Source organism: Alligator mississippiensis, chromosome 4 (genome assembly GCF_030867095.1).
Source record: "Alligator mississippiensis isolate rAllMis1 chromosome 4, rAllMis1, whole genome shotgun sequence".
NCBI classification, from domain to species: domain Eukaryota; kingdom Metazoa; phylum Chordata; order Crocodylia; family Alligatoridae; genus Alligator; species Alligator mississippiensis.
In genome coordinates, this window is record NC_081827.1 from 222,457,229 (window position 1) to 222,476,655 (window position 19,427).

Consider the following 19,427-nt stretch of genomic DNA (forward strand, 5'->3'; position numbering starts at 1 on the left):
TGAGGCCCTTCCTTCTGCCATAGCACCAGGAACAGTAATACAACTAACCATTTCCTGTCTGCTCCTATTATGCCCACTCTGAGCACCCCTACAGGCATGAACAACATGGAGAGAAGCCCACAGAAATAAATGGCAAGAGGATGAGCATCCATTTTGGCTCTCATTTCGCTCTGGTTATCCTAGAGAATGATGCCACGTAACAAGCTTTTTTTGGAAATTATTTTCTTTTATTCGATGGACAGTGCCTGGTACTCTGATTTCTGCTGGGGTTCCCTGGGACTTCTGTGGTGGTCATCATAATTAAGAGGCCATAAACCCACCCTGAACTAGGAGCAACAAACACATTAAGTTCAGTGTCTTTCCTGCACTTCAGCACTTACATTGCCCTAAGCCCCAAATAGCTGATGGTGGCAGGATCAGCTCAGGGGTGCATATCCTGTGACAGTTTTTCTGGCGGTATGGATGGAGCTTTTCTATACCCAACTGACCCTTGATTGCTAATTCACCCTCTCAAGCCACTGGCAACTATCACAAGATAAATACACCCAGGCTGTTTCCATCCTCTGTCTTTTCCAGTAGATGAATTCTCAGATTATAACAGAATTTCTCATTAGTCCATAAATGTATGACCATGTACTTCCATATTTCATGCTTCTTCAATTATTGCAGGTCTTTGAGTATAATATTCTGATTCTCCTCTGTATTGGAAATGTCCCCTAAATGTGCTTAATCAGCAAACTTCATTAGCATGCTCTTTATTAGCACATTTTTGAGGACATATTACTAATAACATTTCAGTATCATTTAAAAAATATTCCCAAGACCAACTCCACTGGTAACCTCCTTCCAGCTTCATAGTTCCTTTTCAGCACAATATATTGATGTTTCCCCTTCAGCCAATTCCTTATGCAACTTACAAGTCTTGTATGAATCCCTGTCTTTTCTGACTTAACTAAGAATTTCACAGTAGTGCCATAATAAATGTTTTACTGAAATCCAGTTAAACTAGAATCACTGTGTTTCCCGTGTCTAGAAAATCAGTTATCTTCTTAAAGATAGCTGACAGATCAATCTGTCATGACCTGCCTTTGGAAAATCCATGTTGCATTTTATACCAAAGCCCATTTACTGGCATGTCTTTAAAACAAAATGGTGAAGGAAAGAATAATGAACATCTTGAATACTACTTAGATCAGACTAACAGGTCTATAGTTGACTGGATTGGTTCTATGCCTTTTTGAAACAGTCCTGGCAGATGTTACAATTATGATGCAATTAATATGTGAATCATGCCATAAATAGCAACACCGCTACATGTTAAAGTCAATGTGTACTGTAATAGTATAGCAAATGAGCCACATAGATGATCAGAGTTTGGTTATGGCTTTGTGGCTTATTTGTAACTGGCCTCTGTTGAATATGTGGTATAAGGGGGCTCAGGATCCTTATACTTAGCTGAGCATTTATCTGGCATGAGGAGGCCCCAGGATCTGAGACCACCCCTGTCTGATCAGTGGTTCACACTGGGAGCAATTCTGGGTCCCATACCTGGCTGCTCCCTGTCTGATCCCAAGAGGAAGATGGGAAAGGTGCCATGAGTGTGACATTGGAAACCATCACCCCATTGTTGGGCCCATGGCATCCCAGACCTTTAAAAAGTAGGCAGGTACCTGGAAATCCCAGCTTTCTAAAGTTTCCAGGGTATCCATGGAAGCAGCAGCTGGAGAGTGGGGAGCTCCCTGCTCTCCAGCTTCAGGCACTGCTTCGTGGTACATGCTGATGGCTAGAAAATTATATTTAAAGGTTTGCTTTTAAAAATTGGTTTGTAAGTAAAGTACATATACATTAGAGCAGGGGTTCTCAACGTTTATGTGCCCAAGGGTACATTTGAATTTAAAAGAAAAAGTAGCGGGCACCAATATGACAGCATTTTTTGTTGGAAAAATGATTTTTACTGATCATAAAAATGCATGCAGGCACCTGAATAAACCTCAGGGGCTGCCACGGCACCTGCAGGCACCGTGTTGGGAACTGCTACATTAGAGCAGTTGGTCCAGGGGAGCTGCAAGGGTTAATTGGTTTCAAAGAGCTTATTTATGACAAAGTGTCCTTCAAGGCCCACTGTGTCTGAAGCCAGCAGGCACAGGCTGGGAAATTGAAGACATGTAGCACACTGTTCCATAACATGAAATAAGGTGGAATTAGGTCTCTGTGCCCAACTGCAGAGCCCCTGGGATTTCTGGTTTTGGTGGACAGACCAAATTAAGGCACTGGTAAATAACCAAATTAAGATGTATGCATATGATGGGTTTGTGAAACAAGGGAATATGTTGACAGAACAGAATGTGGACAGTGCGACAAGCACAGGAGAACCGATCCATGATGCCCAGAGATGAGTCATCAGAGGGAAAAAAGGATACAAGAGGAGCAGCAAAGGGTCCTGGAGTGGGGAACCCGAGGCCACCATGGACAGAGGGCACACCACCAATCTGTCTCGCCTACCCCACAGGAGGGTGGGTTTTGGCCCTTTACCTCCAGGCTGCTGACTGCTGACATTCAAGAAAGAACCGCAGGGCGAAGCTCATGTACTGGCCAGATGTACCTTCCATACGTGACAGGACTGGTAGACATAGAATTGTTTGCTTTGCCTGCATTGTTCTTATCTGCTATCACTGTGTATCAATTAAATTAGCTGTTATCGAATGGAGAAGTCATGGTCAGTCTGAAGGTTTGGGTCCGCCTGGAACAAGGTATCTGGGCCATAAAACCTACACATGCCTGCAGCTGGGCTGTCCAGCCCAGGGCAGCACTGCATCTCTCCCTGATCCTTGCAACCTACTGGCAGGTGTGTTGTTTAAAAGTCCCTTGTTGCTGGGAACCAGGAATCGGGGAGCTTCTCCCCAGTGCCTGGGTCTGACTGCCTGGAAAGGTTTAAAGAGTACAGTTGCAGCCCTACTGCAGTCATGTTTTTGTTTTTTGGTTTTTTTTTTAAGTCCCTGTGCGCCAGGACCCAATGTGGAGCTAGGGAGCTGGTGGCTCCTGGCTCCTCAGCTACTGCTCCCATGTTGTCCTGGGACCTTAAGGTGGGTTTGCACATGAGCTACAGGCACATTTTTCAAAAGTCTGCAGGTGCTTGGAATGAGAGACTGGGGGCCAGTCCCTGGGTTCCGGCACTTGGGGAACTTTAAAAACTTGGCAGTTGCCGTGCAATTGGGATCCAACTAATTTTATGTCAGATCCCAAAATTATGAATCCTGACATGCACATGTGACATGGTAGGGCACAAAATTGTTAGGAATGGGCACAAAATCAATCAGATCCCAATTGCATGAGTAAATTAACATCTGCCAGGGGCCAGAGGTACCCTATTTTGCTATTCTCCAGTTTTCTGGTAATACTTTTTGACTTGACAGATTTATTAAGAACCCTTCCCATCTGCTTTCCTACCTATCACATGACATCCTTTTGTGTCCTAGTTCTTTCAGCATTCTAGGCTGGAATTTTCTGGTCTCCTGACTGGAACACATTGAGTGAGTTTTGCTTCCACCACGGATATGGTAAGTTGTATTTCCGTATCAGTGTTTCCTTTAGCAGCCCCTGGGGTCAACAAGGTCATACTTTCTGAAGACTGAGCCAAAGTATGTATTTACCCTTTGGGCTATCCCTTGATTATCTTTTATTTCTACCTCATCCTCACTGTTCAGCTGTACAACTTCTTTGTAGTTTGTTCTCATTTTATTCATACTACTGAAGGTCCTTTGCTTTCTGTTTTAATCACCTTTGCAAAGCCTAACAGCTTGATTTTGACTATTCTTTCTTTAGCTCAACACTTCCTAATATTTTTTTCTCCTTTTGTCTGTTTCATGTGCATTCTCTGCTTTTTCCTACTATTCTTTTTGAAGTGGCTATCCTTTTTGAGACAATTAGGGCTGAAAACCTTCCCTATACTTTTTTTCTGAAGTTCTAGATAGTTTTCACAGCTTTGATTTAAATAAATGTCACACCTCCTCCATATTCAAATCCCTGAACCCTTCAATACAGTTGACATCACTAGCTCCTTTAATGTATCAAGAATTACCCTTGTGAAATAAAAAGCTTTAAATACAGATCTATTTTCTTGTTTATCACTCAGTTGATTTCTTCTGAATCAACTTGTGATCGCTTGCACCGAGGTTATTTTCTACAACCATTGCTGTCCTTATCACTTAGCAAATCAAGACTTAAAATAACATTGCCTCTTATTGTTTCAGGGATATTTGGTAAAGAAAGCTATTGGCTACTACATCCAGGAATAAGTGGGTCTTACCACTATTAGTAATATTTTTCTGTGGGCTTGTCTACATTTGGGAACCTCTGCTGCTATGATTGAACCTCCATAGCTATGTTGGGGAAAGTATGGCTTCTTTACTTTTCATTCCATCCAGGAAGAGCACACACCAACTGCTGAAACTTCCTTAGCCTGATGAAGGGTTTTTGAACCCAAAAGCTTACTTAATAACTATTCTCCAACTATTTGGCTTGGTCTAATAAAAGATATCAAATTCACCCAAGGAACCTTGTCTGCCTATATCAGAAGAAGGTATTTTTCTCCTGGCACAGATGTACTCTAATGACAGAAGCTAACTCAGTAGAAGCCCTCTTCTGTTGGTATAACAACATCCATATCAGAGCTTTTGCAGGCATAGCTATGTTGAATAGTGTGTGCGCTTTCACACCCTTAGCCAACATAGCTCTGTCAGCAAAATGTCTGTAGTACAGACCAAACTTTTATATCTGGGAAGTTAGTTTCCCATCATGGCACAATTACTAATAGTATTTTTCTATGAAATAATATGATAGCTTTCTATTCACATCCAAATCTTGTGCTGGGGTCTACAGCAGACCCTTACCATCTCCCCAGGAGAACCACTTCACTAAAGTGAGTTTGGCTCAGATTCGCTCTTGAACAGGCTCTCCCTTCTTTTTTATAATCTGTCAGGTTATTCATGTATAGCCATTTCCCATGTCCTGATTTGCTATTCTGCCATGTTTGTTAGTCCTTCAATATCATTTTACATGTCTTGCACAACTAGTTCTAGTTCCTCTATCTTGTTTCCAAGTGTCCTGGCATTAGTTTAAAAGCATCTGAGTTGTTTCTCACTGATATAATCACTTTTCTAGATTAAACTACCATATTTACCCATATATGACAACCCTAAATATAAGATGACTCCCCCCCGTGCCCCTCCAAATTAGAGTCTATACATGGAAACATTTTCCCTACTGTAGCAGTGGGAAGGGGGCAAATTCAAGGTAAACTTCCAAAAATTTGATTTTATATCTGGAAAATTAAAACAAATTTGATGCCAGAAGCCCCAAGCACTGTCCCCAGCAGGAATAAACAACAAGCAGCAGCCGTGGCTCAGTGATGCGTCCTACTGCACGTGGGCCAGGGAGGAAGCCAGGGGCTCATGGAGGATGGTGCCAACAGGGAACAGAGCGAGACAGCTGTCTGTCTGACCTTTCAGCTGAATCTGAAAGGTCAGGTAGTCTATTTGTCTTCTGTGCTATGCCAACTTGTTTCCCCTGCAGCCCCTTTCCCCATTTCTTCCTATCATAGTTTCATAGTAGCTAGGGTCAGGAGGGACCTGAACAGTTCTAGCCTGACCCCCTGCCACAGGCAGGAATGAATGCTGGGTTCACAAGAACCCAGAGAGGTGATCATCCAACCTCCTCTTGAATTTGCCCAAGGTAGGGGCAAGGACCACTTCCCTGGGAAGCTGGTTCCAGATTTTGGCTACCCTAACTGTAAAATATTGCCTTCTGATCTCTAACCTAAACCTATTTTCCATCAGCTTATTACCATTGTTCCTCATCACCCCAGGTGGTGCTGGGGAGAAAAGGGCTCTTCCTATTTGCTGATGATCTCCCCTGATGAGTTTGTAGGCAGCCACCAGGTCCCCACTCAGCCTTCTCTTGCTGAGGCTGAACAGATTCAGGTCCTTCAGTCTCTCCTCGTAGGGCCTGTCCTGCTGCCCTCTCACCAAGTGGCTGGCCTTCCTCTGAACCCTCTCCAGACTGGCCACATCCCTTTTGAAGTGTGGCCCCCAGTACTGGATGCAGTACTCCAACTGCGGCCTGACCAAAGTCATGTATAGGGGGAGTATCACCTCTCTGGACCGGCTTGAGATGAACCTTTGGATGCATGACAAGGTATGGCTGGCCTTGCTGGCTGCAGTCTGGCATTGGTGGCTCATGTTCATCTTGGAGTCAATAATGACTCCCAAGATCCCATCCCACCTCTGTGCTTTCAAGAGGGGAACTCCCCAGCCTGTATGTATGCTGTGGATACCTTCTCCCAAGGTGCAGCATCCTGCATTTGTCTAGGTTGAACCCCATCCTATTCTCATCTGCCCACTTTTGTAGTCTGTCTAAATCTAGTTGCAGCCTCTCTCTCCCTTCAACTGTGTCTACCTCGCCCCACATTTTAGTGTCATCAGCTAATTTGGACAGCGTGCTTTCTACCCCCTCGTCCAAGTCACTGATGAAGATGTTAAACAGTGCAGGCCCGAGGACGGAGCCCTGGGGTACCCCACTGCTCACATCTCGCCAGGTTGAGTACAACCCATCCACCACTACTCTCTAGGTGTGCCCCATCAGACAATGTTTTACCCATCCAACTGTGCAGGCATCAATGCCATAGTCGCTTAATTTATGTGGGTGAGATGGGGTGAGAGAGAGTGTCAAAGGCCTTCTTAAAGTCTAGAAAGACTACATCCACGGTGACACCATCATCCAGGGATTTAGTTACTTGGTCATAAAAGGCAATCAGGTTGGTCAGGCAGGACCTGCATTTGATGAACCCATGCTGGTTGTCCCTGAGCATGATCTCCCCTGCTGGTCCCACACAGATGTGCTCCTTGATGATTCTCTCCAAGATCTTCCTGAGTACTGAGGTGAGGCTTACAGGCCTATAGTTACTTGGGTCCTCCTTCCTCCCCTTCTTGAAAATTGGGACCACGTTAGCTAGTTTCCAATCCCCCGGCACCTGGCCAGATGACTGCGAATGCTCATACAGCTGGGCCAAGGGCTCCGCGATGACCCCTGCCAGCTCCCTCAACACCCTTGGGTGGAGGGCATCTGGACCTGCGGATTTCAAAATGTCTAGCCCTTCCAGAAGATCCCTAACTACATCTGTGCTAACTGAAGGCCTGACAGAGCTATCCCCGAGATTGTCCCTACCTCTGATAGGAGGGATGTCCCGGTCCCTGTTCAAGAAAACAGAGGCAAAGAAACTGTTAAAAATGTCAGCTTTCTGCTACAAGATTACCGTTTGCGTCTTGCAGGAGCCCTACATTGCCTGGTGCCCTCTTCTTGCTCCCAATGTACTTGAAAAAGGACTTTTTGTTGTCCTTAATCCTGGATGCTATCCTGAGGACATGGAAGTGAGTGACAAATCTGAAAACACTGACCTAGAAGTAAACATATCTATAATAATTTACACATAATGAAATTACTACAGGTACTCATAGACTTGCTTCATCCAGAACTGATTCAGTGTACCTTTTTTGAAACTGCTGCATGTTTTTAGCGTAGGTACTCCATAAAATATACTTTTAAGCGGCATTTCTGTACCAGCTTCTAGATAGTACAAACTATGCATGATATTAGCCCAAAACCAAAAGGCTCTTGATTTACCGTATAGTTTATTGGGCTGAGACTCATCAGAGTCTAAAGGGTTTCAAGCCATAGTGATCCAGTAGCCCAGCACTGATAAGTATCTGTGTGTACTCCAGATACTCCCCACAAAGGAGCCATGTGCTAATTAGTCCCCACTCATGACTGGATCCAGGTGTTCTTGTCATTAGTCCTGGGATGTTCCAAAAATCTATATTCAGATTAAGTGCAGGGCAACCTGGTGTGGCTCCATCTCATAGAGAGTGGGGCCACACTAATCATATGTGACAGGCTGAGGCAGCGGGTATCAGGGGGCTTCTGGGTAAGCTGTTTGGGGCTCCATTCAGTGATATTCTCTAGACATTTAAGGCTGGTTAAAAACCAGGACTCATTGGAAATGGGAAAGAACGGCTCAGTCCAGCTGCAGGTGGAAGGGGAAGTAGAAATGTACCCTTCTTGGTAACAAGGGCATACTTTTGGCTCATATTCAGCTTATTGTCCACTGTGGCCCCAGGTCCTTTGCTGCAGAGATGCTGCTTAGCAAGTTGGTCTATAGCCTGTACTGGTGCATGAGATTGTTCCATCGTAAGTACAGGACTTTGCACTTCTTCTTTTTGAACCACATGAGATTTCTTTTGATCCAATTCTCCAATTTGTCAGGATCTCTCTGAATCCTAGCCCTACCCCTCAGTGCATCTACTACTCCCCCAGCTTGTTGTAATTTGTAAGGGCAAAACTTTCCAAAACCTTCCATATGACTTTTCAGTCTTTGAGCCATCTGCTGATCTTCATTATCATGCTATGCTTTGAAAGCCTGGAAGATTACCTGAGCCCTCCACTTCTTTCAGCATCTCCATTCTGCCGGTGTCACTCTTAATTCAACTCTGTGGGAATCAGTGTCATTTGTGAAGAATTATCAGTTGGTTTTTCCCTGATCTGATTTTTTTTTAATCTTCATGTGCACCTTTTATCCTTTCTCCTGGAAGACAGCACACCCTTTCATTTCTAGATTGTCCCTGGTGACAACACTGCCAATCCTTCCCCCAGGGAAGCTATATATAAATGTCTTCCCAGTGTTGGTGTGAACCTTGGTTCCTCTCTTTTCTATTCTTCCTTTTGTCTGCAGATTTCATGCATGGTTTCACTGAAAGTTGAGAGTGGACAACCAGAAATTTTGTCCTGAGCCTTCAGCAGCAGTGATTTTTTTTTAATGGGTCATGAATGGATTTTATATAAAACTTGCTAATTTTTCTTTCTACATTCATTAAAACCATGATAGAACTGATACAGAAATAAAACTAAAACTGAGGGTCTGACTTCGGAACTTGTCCCCAGGAATGAAAGTTTCTGTGGGTACCACAGTTTATATACAATCACCTGAATACAGTTTGTGTACAATCATCTTGTTCCTCCTGAAGCACTGGTCTTTGGCTTTATCCATTGTCTCTTCCTCTCTTGTGGGTCTAGTCGCCTCCCAGCCGACTTCCTTCAGTTTCTATTTCCCTTTCTTGCTCTCCAGAGTAGTAACTCAATTTCTTGTTCCTCATTTTAATATCTCCTCTACCTTTCTTGTGGCCATGTACTTCCATAGGCCATGTTCACCATCAGGTGTCTTGTCCTCTTGTTCAGGTGTCTAAAAATCTTGAGTTGTCCATGAAGTCTCCTTTCCTCTCTTCTCTTTCATGTCTCCAAATCCACATCTGAATTCCATCATTGTCTCTAGCTGTATTGATACTCCTTGGATCTTTTTCTTGCATGAGCTCTATCAGGAAATATTTCATGCATAAATTGATTCTTTGTCAGGTACCCCCCCAAGAGTATTGTACATTGTGCAGCTTCTGCATGCACTCAGCTTCCATGTATCCAGCATTCTGTTCCACTGCTCCTCGCTCAGTAGCCATTATTGTCTTCTCTTCTTAGTCCCTACCTTTCAAGAAAAAAAAGGAAAATTCCCCATCCTCCCATACAAATGCCCCTATTTCCTGCTCTCTGTTTGCAGACCCAATTACTTTTTAAAAAACCTGAAGGAAGGTGCTTCCAAAAGGGCAGAGTTTATTTTAATGTAAGTACTATATTTCTTTTTCTGCCATGTTCTCCTTCCATTTTTTGGTCATAGAACCCAAGTCTTATGAAGTTTTGATTGTAGTTTACAATATAAATATATTATATTCCTATTTTTCTTCTACAATGACCTGATTTCCTTGCCAGTACCTTTTAAAAAGTTGACTCTTATTAAAAAGATACAAGCCAGGGATGTTGCAAATATCCCTGGTATTTTTTAACTTACTTGCATCTCTTAGCAATTCACAAAAAATGTGACATCTGTGATTTTGGCAAAAGCTCTCAGCAAAACATCCAAGAGGGCAGTTGTCAAAAGTTGAATCCTACTTACCATCCAGACATGCAGTGTAGAGCATGCAGGAGAAAGTTGTCCCTTACCTAGCCCATGCTTAGACAGTAGTTTTTCTCGATGCCTGCAAAGGCCAACTACAATATCTGGGTCAGGGGACATAAAATAACAACAAATACCTTGGAATCATCAAGGTGTGTACTTTGGTAGCCCATGACCCTGAAATTATTACTGTTACCTTTCTTTCCTTTCTCTCTCTTTTTTTGTTGCACAGCCACTTGTTATATCTTGTCTTAGGCCTTGTCTATGTATACCCTACCACTCTTGTATATTATGGGGGTGAATGGGTGGAGGGGTATGAGTGAGTGGATATAGGGTTTGTGGAGGGCTGTGTGTGTGTGTGTGTGTGTAAATGTGTGGATGTGGGTGAATATGGGAGGTTTATGAGGGGGATTTTATGGGGATGTGTGGTGTGGGTGGGTATGGGGTTTGTGGGGGCTGTGAAGTGTGTGGAGGGGAGGGTGGCTGAGGGTGTGTGTCTGGAGAGGTGGGGTGAGGTGTGTGTGGGGAATGTGGGTGCATGTATGGTGAGGTATGTGCATGTAGCAGTGAGTGGGGCTCTCCCCAGAGGCACTTGGTTGTGTGTGTGTATGTGGGGGTGCATGTGAGGAGGGGTGTGGGATTTGTGGGAGGCTTGGGTGAATGCAGTGTTTGTGGGGTGTGTGACTGTGTGGGGGGGAGGGTGTCATTGTAGGGCTTGTGGGGGAGGGTTTGTGGATATAGTGGGGTGCTCATGGGAGTTGCCCCCCACCTGTACCTCGCTGAGCCACTCAGCACCTGCCTCTGCCCTGCAACACCCTGGAGCCCACGCACACTGCAGCACCTCCCCACTACTGCCAACAAACAGTGCACAGACCCAGCCCCTGTCCCAAACCTGCTCCAGAATCACCCTGGCAGGACCTAATCTGCCAGAACCCACACACACAGCCCTGACTTCAGCCTGCCCCATGCCTGTTCCACACTGCCCTCCTGCAGCATGTCTTGCCACCCCCTGGACATGCCCATGGTTTGGGCAGGTTCATGGCTAGACTGCCTTTATAGGCAGCTCAGGCAGTAATGGTTCCTTCTGGCTGCTGCCGCTGCTGGCCCCAGCCCCATGGTACTGGTAGGGACCCATGGCACAGCCCCGACCTGGCCCACCCCACCCAGTGCTTGCTCTGGACTTGCCAGCACTGAGCAGTGGCAACAGCAGTGGCTGCTGGGCAGAAAATGATCCTCAGTGCAGGGGAAAAGTGGCCCCTCCCCCTTGCCACTGCCGGGCTGTTCCTGGTGCACCTGCCTGGACCCTGCACTAGGCTGCTCTGCATCTCCACTGCCATCACCACCCCCTCTGGGCTGCTCAGCAAAGCAGTGGTGGCAGTGCAGAGCAGCTGCAAGGCAGCCCAGAGTGGGCCCTGGGTGGCTGCAGTGGGAAGGGCCTGGCAGTGGTGAGGGAGGGTGGGGGGGGGTGCTGCTTTTCCTCCATGCTGAGGAATAGTTTCTGCCCAACAGCCACTGCTGCTGATCAGCCTAGGCAGGTGAGTCCAGAGCAGGCATAGGGTGGGCTGGGCGGGGGCTGTGTGCATGGGTCCCTGGGGCCAGTAGTGCTGGCAGCCGGAAGGAGCCACTACTGCCTGGGTTGCCTGGAAAGGCAGTCCAGCTGTGCAGCTGCCCCAGCCCTGCTGTATGTCCAGAGGGCAGCAGGACATGCCATGGGCAGGTGCTGCCTGGACCAGGTGGGACCAAGGGACGCACCACAGGCTGGACAGAGTCCTTCCAGATCTGGTCCATGGGCCATATTTTGCCCATCCCTGTTATAAATCATGGTCCTTGGTGTAATCTAGCTTATATTGAAATCCATGATCCATTGGATCAGGATTGGGCTCCTTACCTATTAAGCGTGAGCCCAACCTGTTTCACAAGAGCTTGGGAAAGGGAAATTCATGGGCCAAGGTATGAGCATCTCCTCTAGTGCTGGTATTGTAGAAGTAGGGATATAAATCAGAAGCCGTGAGTGGCAGCAGCAGTTTGTCACTAAGCTTATTAAAGTGTAAAATGTAGCTTTTTAGAATGATTGTATGAGTTTACTTGTAATAATGGTTTGAGGAGAAAGACAGAAAAGTTGCCTGTGGATTAGTCAGTTATGAACTAAAAGCAAAGACCTGGGAGTCGGGTCATTCCTAAGGCAGCATGACAAGTAACTGTGGGCAAGTTCTTTAACCACTCTGTGCCTTGGATAATTACGCTGACCTACGTAAGAGACTATCGACAAGATTGATTAATTAGTATTTGAAAGCCCTTGGGGTTCTTCTGATGGTAAGCATAACAGAAATGCAGACAATATGAGTGAAACTTAGCTATTTCTACCTTGTCAATCCTTGACACAATATGAGATGGAAGAAAATTACTTGCTGTGGTAATATCTACCTTTAAATCACTTGCCAACCTGCAGGCATGCTGAACTCTACTGTTATATCTGTATGCACTGCCTGCAGGAAACAGCACATCAGGAGTGATGTAGTAATATCAGCTCCTAGACTTTCTAATGCACCTGTACTTCAGGATGTAGTTTTCTGCTTTGTTGAAATTGGGGGACTTTATGGCTTAGAAGACAGGAAGAGGCTTTTAGTTCTCAGGGTTTATCTATATTGCACTCAAATGTGTAATGACCACCTATATAAAAATGCTCCAGCTTATGCTGCACTAGGTTGTTCAAGTACTCTTAAAAGTGCTACTGCAGCAGCACATGCAAACATACAGGTTCCTAGGAAGCTATTGTCTTCTGTCTGCTTAGTGAATTATACAAAATGAATTTTGTAGACTATTCCGTTCCAAGTGGCTAAAAGTCTACATTAAGAAAATACCGCCATAACTGACACGTGTGGACAATGTTAGTACAGAAGCCAGCAAGAGAAGGGCATGGTTACTTAACGAGCCTCTCTTATGGGTGGTCCCTGCATGTCAGGGCTAAAGTGTATTGGTTAAAGAAGCTGGAAAATGTTTTTTGCAGTTATGCTTCTTCAATACAACTTCTGTACAAACAGCTCCACAAAGTAACTCTACACAGTAAAATTACTGTGCCAGGGAGCAGTGCCCTCAAGCATGCTTTCCTGCTCTGGGCACACTGTTTCTTCAGCCAGAAGCAGAGTAGCTAGGCCTCCAACACTATGGGTGGGCTGATTCACTGACATTGCTGAGTGACAGTGCCAATTAGCCCTCCCCCCATATACTCCAGTCCACTAGAGTTCCATGTAGCGATGACTACATGCTACATGTTTTGGAGGCAATCTGCCTGGTAGGCTGAGGCATACCTGAAGTTACTACTACTCCCTAGCTTCCATGTGAATTTAAAGTTGCTGAAAGCTGCTGTATGGACGGTCCTGGATGCTAAATATCCAGAGCAAATATGGCCATGGTCTCCAGGGTTGTCCATACAACAATTTCAGCAGCTTTAAATTCACATCCACATTTAAGGAAGAATTATAAACAATGTACTAAGTCCTTCAGTTGTTGCTATGCTGCAGATAGAAGTATACATTATAAAGTACTTACACTGACAGAGAGCACCGGTCCAACTTTGTACATAGAGTACCGATCTGTCCCCGCACAAATATCTTTCACATCTTTCCCATCTCCTTCAAATCCAAGTTCTTTGTGCATGAACTGAGCAAAGGCTTTCATTCGATTTGGGCTGCCACCAACACAGACAAACTAAATATAAAATATATAGATACCCATACCATTTTAGCTAAAGTTGGAATAAGACTCAGCCTGCGTTTGTAATATTTATAATGATCTGTTTCATCTACTCAGAGAGAGCAAATGTGAATGCACGAGTAAACTGACTGCAAGATGCATTTGTCTACTCATCCAGTTTTGACATGGAAACTGTTTTTAGAATCATGTTGCATTTTACATTATTAAATGTGCCACCATGCTGTCTGAGGTAGGCTAATAAAATTATAAGACCCTTATCCTAGGTGGATAACAATTTTCTGCATTCCATTCCTGCCCTTTGGGAGGACCTGTATTATTCTGGTTCTGAGCATGAAGGTTTCATGGTTGCAGAATGGAAATAGGACTTGGGAAAATGCAATTCTGTTTCTATTATGTTTTTCTAAGGTATGTATCCCCTAGTGTCTAAGATTTGGTGATAACTTGATATTTTTTTGTTCCTGTCATCTATCTTTCTGTGCCTCGATTTGCTCCTCTTTCAAATGAAATGAATTCCTCTTATTTCCCTGATTGAGGTGCTGTCAGGCTTAGACTTTTAGGGTGCCTATACACAAGCTGGGAGGCTGCCCTAATGTGCTGTGATCAAATCTGCTGGACTGTGGTAATTACCATGCTTGAGCCAGCCACTGCGTCTTGTGAATCAGTATCCCCACACTTTCAAAATGGTGGTGAGAGTGCTTTAACTAAAGCTTGTTTGATGAGCTTTAGATAAAGCACTGCTTCGCTATTTTGAAGTCCAGGGATGCTGATACACGAGATGCTCTGGGCACTTTAGTGTGGCTCTTGGAGCTGCTGTAATTAAAGCCCCTCCCAAGACTCCTGGAGCACATGTGAAAATGTTCTTAAAGTTTGGAAAAGTGATTTGTGATCCTCAGATGGAAGGTACTGTGTTAGTATACAAGTGCAAACTATTATTGTTATATGTTAGGTTCATGGCTAGCTTATGGGAGTGAACAAAGCAAACATGTTTTCTTTTAGTAAGAACCATACAATATCAGTCTCATAAAATAGGCAATAAAATTAAAAATTGTGTAAGGTGTCACAAATACTTGGATACTAATTCCCAGCCGAGTAAATTCAAAATAACTTTGGTGTAATGCATGCACAGCAAAGCAGAAACAGATGTTAGAGTAGCTTGTGGTCTAATTTATTCTCTGAACACTGTCAACAAGAATTACAGAGCATTGCTGAAGGCTTTGAGACTATAAAGTCAGAAGGAAAAAGGACAAGATTTCACAAATTATTGTATTTAAAAAAAAACCCTTAACTCTAAATTTCAGAAGCAGTTAATTGTTCAACTCTGACAGCCAGGTTTCAAATCAGGCTGCTCAGACCAGAAATAAAAGGAAGTTTTGGACCACCAACATGATCTCTAGTGGATGCTTGTTCATATTGTAAAACTCCTACACCTTCATACACTTAGAAAAAACCTAGGGCTGGAGCAGTTTCAGGTCAGAAATTAAATACATGGCAGGTGGGGGTGGGGAGGCAGGTGCAATGGAAAAAGCTAACTGCCAGTACTAGTACTAGTACTTTGCTTTTAACACTTTTGTACCTTAAAAAATATTTTAAGAAGCTTTCGTAAAAAACTGGAGTCATAATAAGTCATCATATATGAGCTCAGATCTTAGTTGGGACGTGCATCAACCTTTGTCATTTGTCTCAGACAGACCACAACCAGACACTGCAGGCCTAATGTCCTTCCCCTGTGGAACTCCACTGATGGTCTTATGCGCTTATGCTACTTTCTTATGGCAGACTTGAAACTTGGTTTTACTGAGATGTATTTTATCAAAAAGAACTTTTTATTTAGGTTTCTGAGCAGATTAGTGAATCACAGAATTATGTGGGTTTCTGTGTGAAAAGCTCTTGGGATAGGATTCTACCTTTCAGAGCAAAAATTCCTTTGGGAACAGCGGCTGAAGGCATTCTGGGATATAATTTAGCTCTGCTGTCATGGCAGCAATGGGGCACATCCTTCTTTCCTTACTAATAAAACACATAGACTTTGAAATGACACCTATGATGATGGGCCACGTTCATCCCTTGAAATCAATGTTCTTTCTTTTACTAAGTCAGTAGAACTACTCCAGGGAAGAAAGTAGCTCATTGTGCCTGTTATAAGTTTAGCTTTTGCATATACATCTTTTATTGAGAAAAGAAGGGCAATCTCCATTGCCGAAGCTACAGCACAGTTTCTCAGTTGCTTCTCAGAAAGGCAGCATTTCCTGTGGGAGCTTTAACTCATTCTCCTCGAAAGAGCCAAGGAGAATGATAAAGGGATCTGTAAAATCTGTGATAAGAAAGGGGAGGAGGAATGAGATTATTTGTGTTCCAAGTTGTCGCTTTGCATTTGTTGTTTACCTTTATGTCACCAAACATCGCTGGCAGGTTGTGTGTTTTTGTTCCTAAATCTAAGTGATAGAGAATGTCTTCATCCATCAGAGCCAAATGAGGATTTTTAACATGAACAAACCCATTTCTGGAGGGGGAAAAAACAACTTTTAAGAATCTATGTGGACAAAGTCAAATCAAACAAGGGAATTCATGACATCTGAGCCAGTATCAGGACTATTATATAGTAATTTGGGTTGCCTTGTTATAATGCTATGTATGCCCAAGAGACCTAGGCTATGTGTCATAGGCCCAACCACTGCGGGGGGAGACCAGGTATTTTCTTCCCATTCTGTAGATGTTCCTCTTAATATAACTTCAGGACTCTTTCACCCTCTCTTAGTCCCCAACAACTTTTATGCAATTGCACCACTACTCTTTTCCTGTAGTTGTAATTGGCAAGTAGAAAAGAGTTGTATCAAGAAGCACCCCCATTTCTGCCACTGTGATAGCAGACAGCTGGATCTGGCATTGTCATTTCTAAGGCAGGGCTGAAGTGTGGTGACCACAGAGGAACTCATCAGAAGAGGTCACTAGGTCTCACTAGCAAACTGTAATCACTGTTACAGAAGGAATGAGTGGAGTGGACTGCTTAGGCTTCTTCTTTAATGCACAACCAAAGGATGAGGGCAGGATCTTGAGGGGGAAGCAAAGTAAAGGGACAGGGATGAAAGAATGGAGGTAGGGAGAGAGACTGAAGTGAAGAACTGAAGCGAGAGAGAGAGAAAATAAGGCAGTGCTTAGGTGAGAGTAAAGGGAAAAGGTAAAAATGATACAGATCACAAGGGGTGTAGGCTAGGGTGAGAGGGGTGTAGATGAGCCCAGACACACTGCAGTGAAGGAAGATCAGAACACGTAGGAAAACCTTTGAGGCCGCAAAAGGGAGAGGGAAAATGGAAGGAAACAAGATGAACAGGTGAAGTTAAGTCTGGGAAAATGCACCCATTCTGCCAAAACCTAAGACCACTGCCACAGGAAGAACAAATACAGACATCAGGCACTATGGGAACAGAATGGAAAGAACTAACAGCTCAGATCTTAAGTAGGTGAACAAAGTGGGGAGGTGGCAGGCCAGGCCACCCCACTGCATTCATCTATTCATTCAGCAACAAAGAGCTTCCGTATTGTATCCATTCCACATAAATGGTTTCCAAGCCTGGTCTTTCAGCTGCCACCTATATCTGGGATTCAAATCCAGCTTTACCCACGAACTCTCCTAGCCCTTTCATTGCATTCTGCACTGGCTACTGTGCCAGCAACAGCTTGTAATTTACTGCCAAGACTTTGTTTCTGGTCCCCTCTTGGGCTTTAAGCAGCTGGTTCCTCACAGGCTTCTATTTCGAAAGACTGCAGTAGGTGGACCCAGCCCACGTACACTTCCTGCATTACAGCCAGTGGCTGTTGTGGTAATGTTTAGGGAAAAATCTTACTGTTTTAATTATTGCCAGATAAATGGCCAGTGAAATATTTTCACTCTCAGTTAAAACCTTAGTGTTGCATTAATATTTTTCTTTGCATTTATACAGTTATCAGAAAATATGTTGTAATTATCTCCAAAAAAGTTCTGCAAAAAGAAAATTACCATTAATATTTCCTACTAATCTTAACAATGAGAAAAACCTTAAGTCTTTTTTAACACAATTCATCCAGAAATAGATGACCAGTAATATACTTATGCCCTAATTCTGGATTAGTTCATATAGCAGAGTTTGCTAAACTCTTAACAAATGATGTGATTCCATGTTGTCCCAAATCCCTGTCCCAAATCCCTGAATTAGATCTTAAATTACAATAAAACTACTAAGACAGTAGAGTTCTACTTTGCATTCCTTTTCCAGTTGCTATAATAAATTTAGCAGGACTAAATACCAGTGAAGGTCAATATTTAAATAAAGGCTAGTGCAAAACAGAAAATGCACATCTAATCGTATCAAAACAGATCTCAAACTCTCTCCTTTACTTACCCAGCATAACCTTTTTTTTCAGTCATTACGGGTTTGTTGGATTCAGCAAAGAGGGATGTTATGAATTCCCACTTTCAGAAAAACACTCCTGGGTTGACTCAAGGTAAGGAAAATACCTTCTGTTACTTCAGCTGCTAAGTTTTAAACTCATGTAAGACTATTTGAAGCAGCTCCTCAGGAAGTTAAATACATTCCAAGATAAGTAATGCAACTTTTTTCCTTCTGATATATTCTATTCAACCCAACAGCAATGAAATATTCCTTCTCCTGTGGATGTGTTACTTGTTTGAGAAGGCCTTCTATAGATTGGCTGTTTTTGAAGGTGTGTTACTTCTAACCTTAATTCACCTCCCACTATTATGCTAAGGTAACACAAGGGCCAGAGCTAGTTAACCTCTTGCTGCTGATATATTTACTCTTTGCTCGGGGTCCCGCACTTGGCAGTTATCTCTGCATATGACTCACATGACTCATGTACATTCTGAGAGCAAAAGCATCTGAGAGTGCAAATTGCCTGCCTGATCTCATAGGGCACTGACAGCAGTGACACTTGTTGTGTGATCAGCCCCCTGAAAGCACTCTACAGCGGTGCCATGACATAAGTGCATGACTGCAGCCCACGTTAAAAGTGGCTGATCACACAACAAATTAACTCTCATCTAATGGGGGGTCCAATGAAAGTTTGCAGTACCTTAGGGAACTTCTGAGAGGAGACCCCTCAGGGGATTTAGTGCTATATAAACTTTGCCTAGTTTCTCGATACCCATAAGGCTTTGGCAGCAGCTCAGTGCCTAGCTGCTCAGACTGGAGCAGTACTGGGCATGCACAGAAGGCTGAACTGAATGTAGAGAACTTTCAGGCCAAACAGGGAGATCTCAACTGAGTCAAGGCACCCCTTGAACAGGTGACTGGGGTATATTGCACTATAGGACCTAAGTGCCAAAAGTTTGCCCAAGTCTTGTGTTAGATGCCTGATTCCTTTTCTGGATCTGGCTCACTCATTCATATTAGAGCCACTTGAAAGTGAAAAAATTGGCTGCCAGTTCCATTAAACTAAGCTCTGGCACAAAGGTGGTACTACTCTATGCTTTGGTAAGCACAACATTTGCAGCTCAGAATGCTATTTCATGATATTTAAGCTTTGTCTACACGTTCCTCTGTCTACATGATGCAGGAACATGGAAGAGGTTGGAAATGAAAAGTTGGGTGGGAGGCAGGAAGAAAACAACATAGATTCATTAGATTCATAGATTTGCAGCTCTTAGGAATATGCAGTAGAACAAATTGCT

At 43.8% G+C, this 19,427-nt stretch overlaps 1 protein-coding gene across 5 annotated transcripts in view; it reads right to left on the minus strand.

The window, feature by feature from the left end:
* UPP2 (uridine phosphorylase 2) overlaps positions 1 to 18,489 on the minus strand; it is a 30,014-nt gene extending 11,525 nt beyond the window's left edge. Inside the window, exons 1-3 of one of the 5 annotated variants that reach the window (XM_059727367.1) lie at positions 18,139 to 18,489; positions 16,145 to 16,262; positions 13,598 to 13,756 (exon numbers count right to left, since the gene is read on the minus strand). In XM_059727367.1, coding sequence (XP_059583350.1) covers positions 13,598 to 13,756; positions 16,145 to 16,262; positions 18,139 to 18,164 — 303 coding nt within the window. In that variant the 5' untranslated portion in view covers positions 18,165 to 18,489. The remainder of the gene's footprint in view (positions 1 to 13,597; positions 13,757 to 16,144; positions 16,263 to 18,138) is intronic. The other 4 variants (XM_006273821.4, XM_014599558.3, XM_014599561.3 and 1 more) reach the window with 4 other exon arrangements.
* Positions 18,490 to 19,427: the final 938 nt, after the last annotated feature.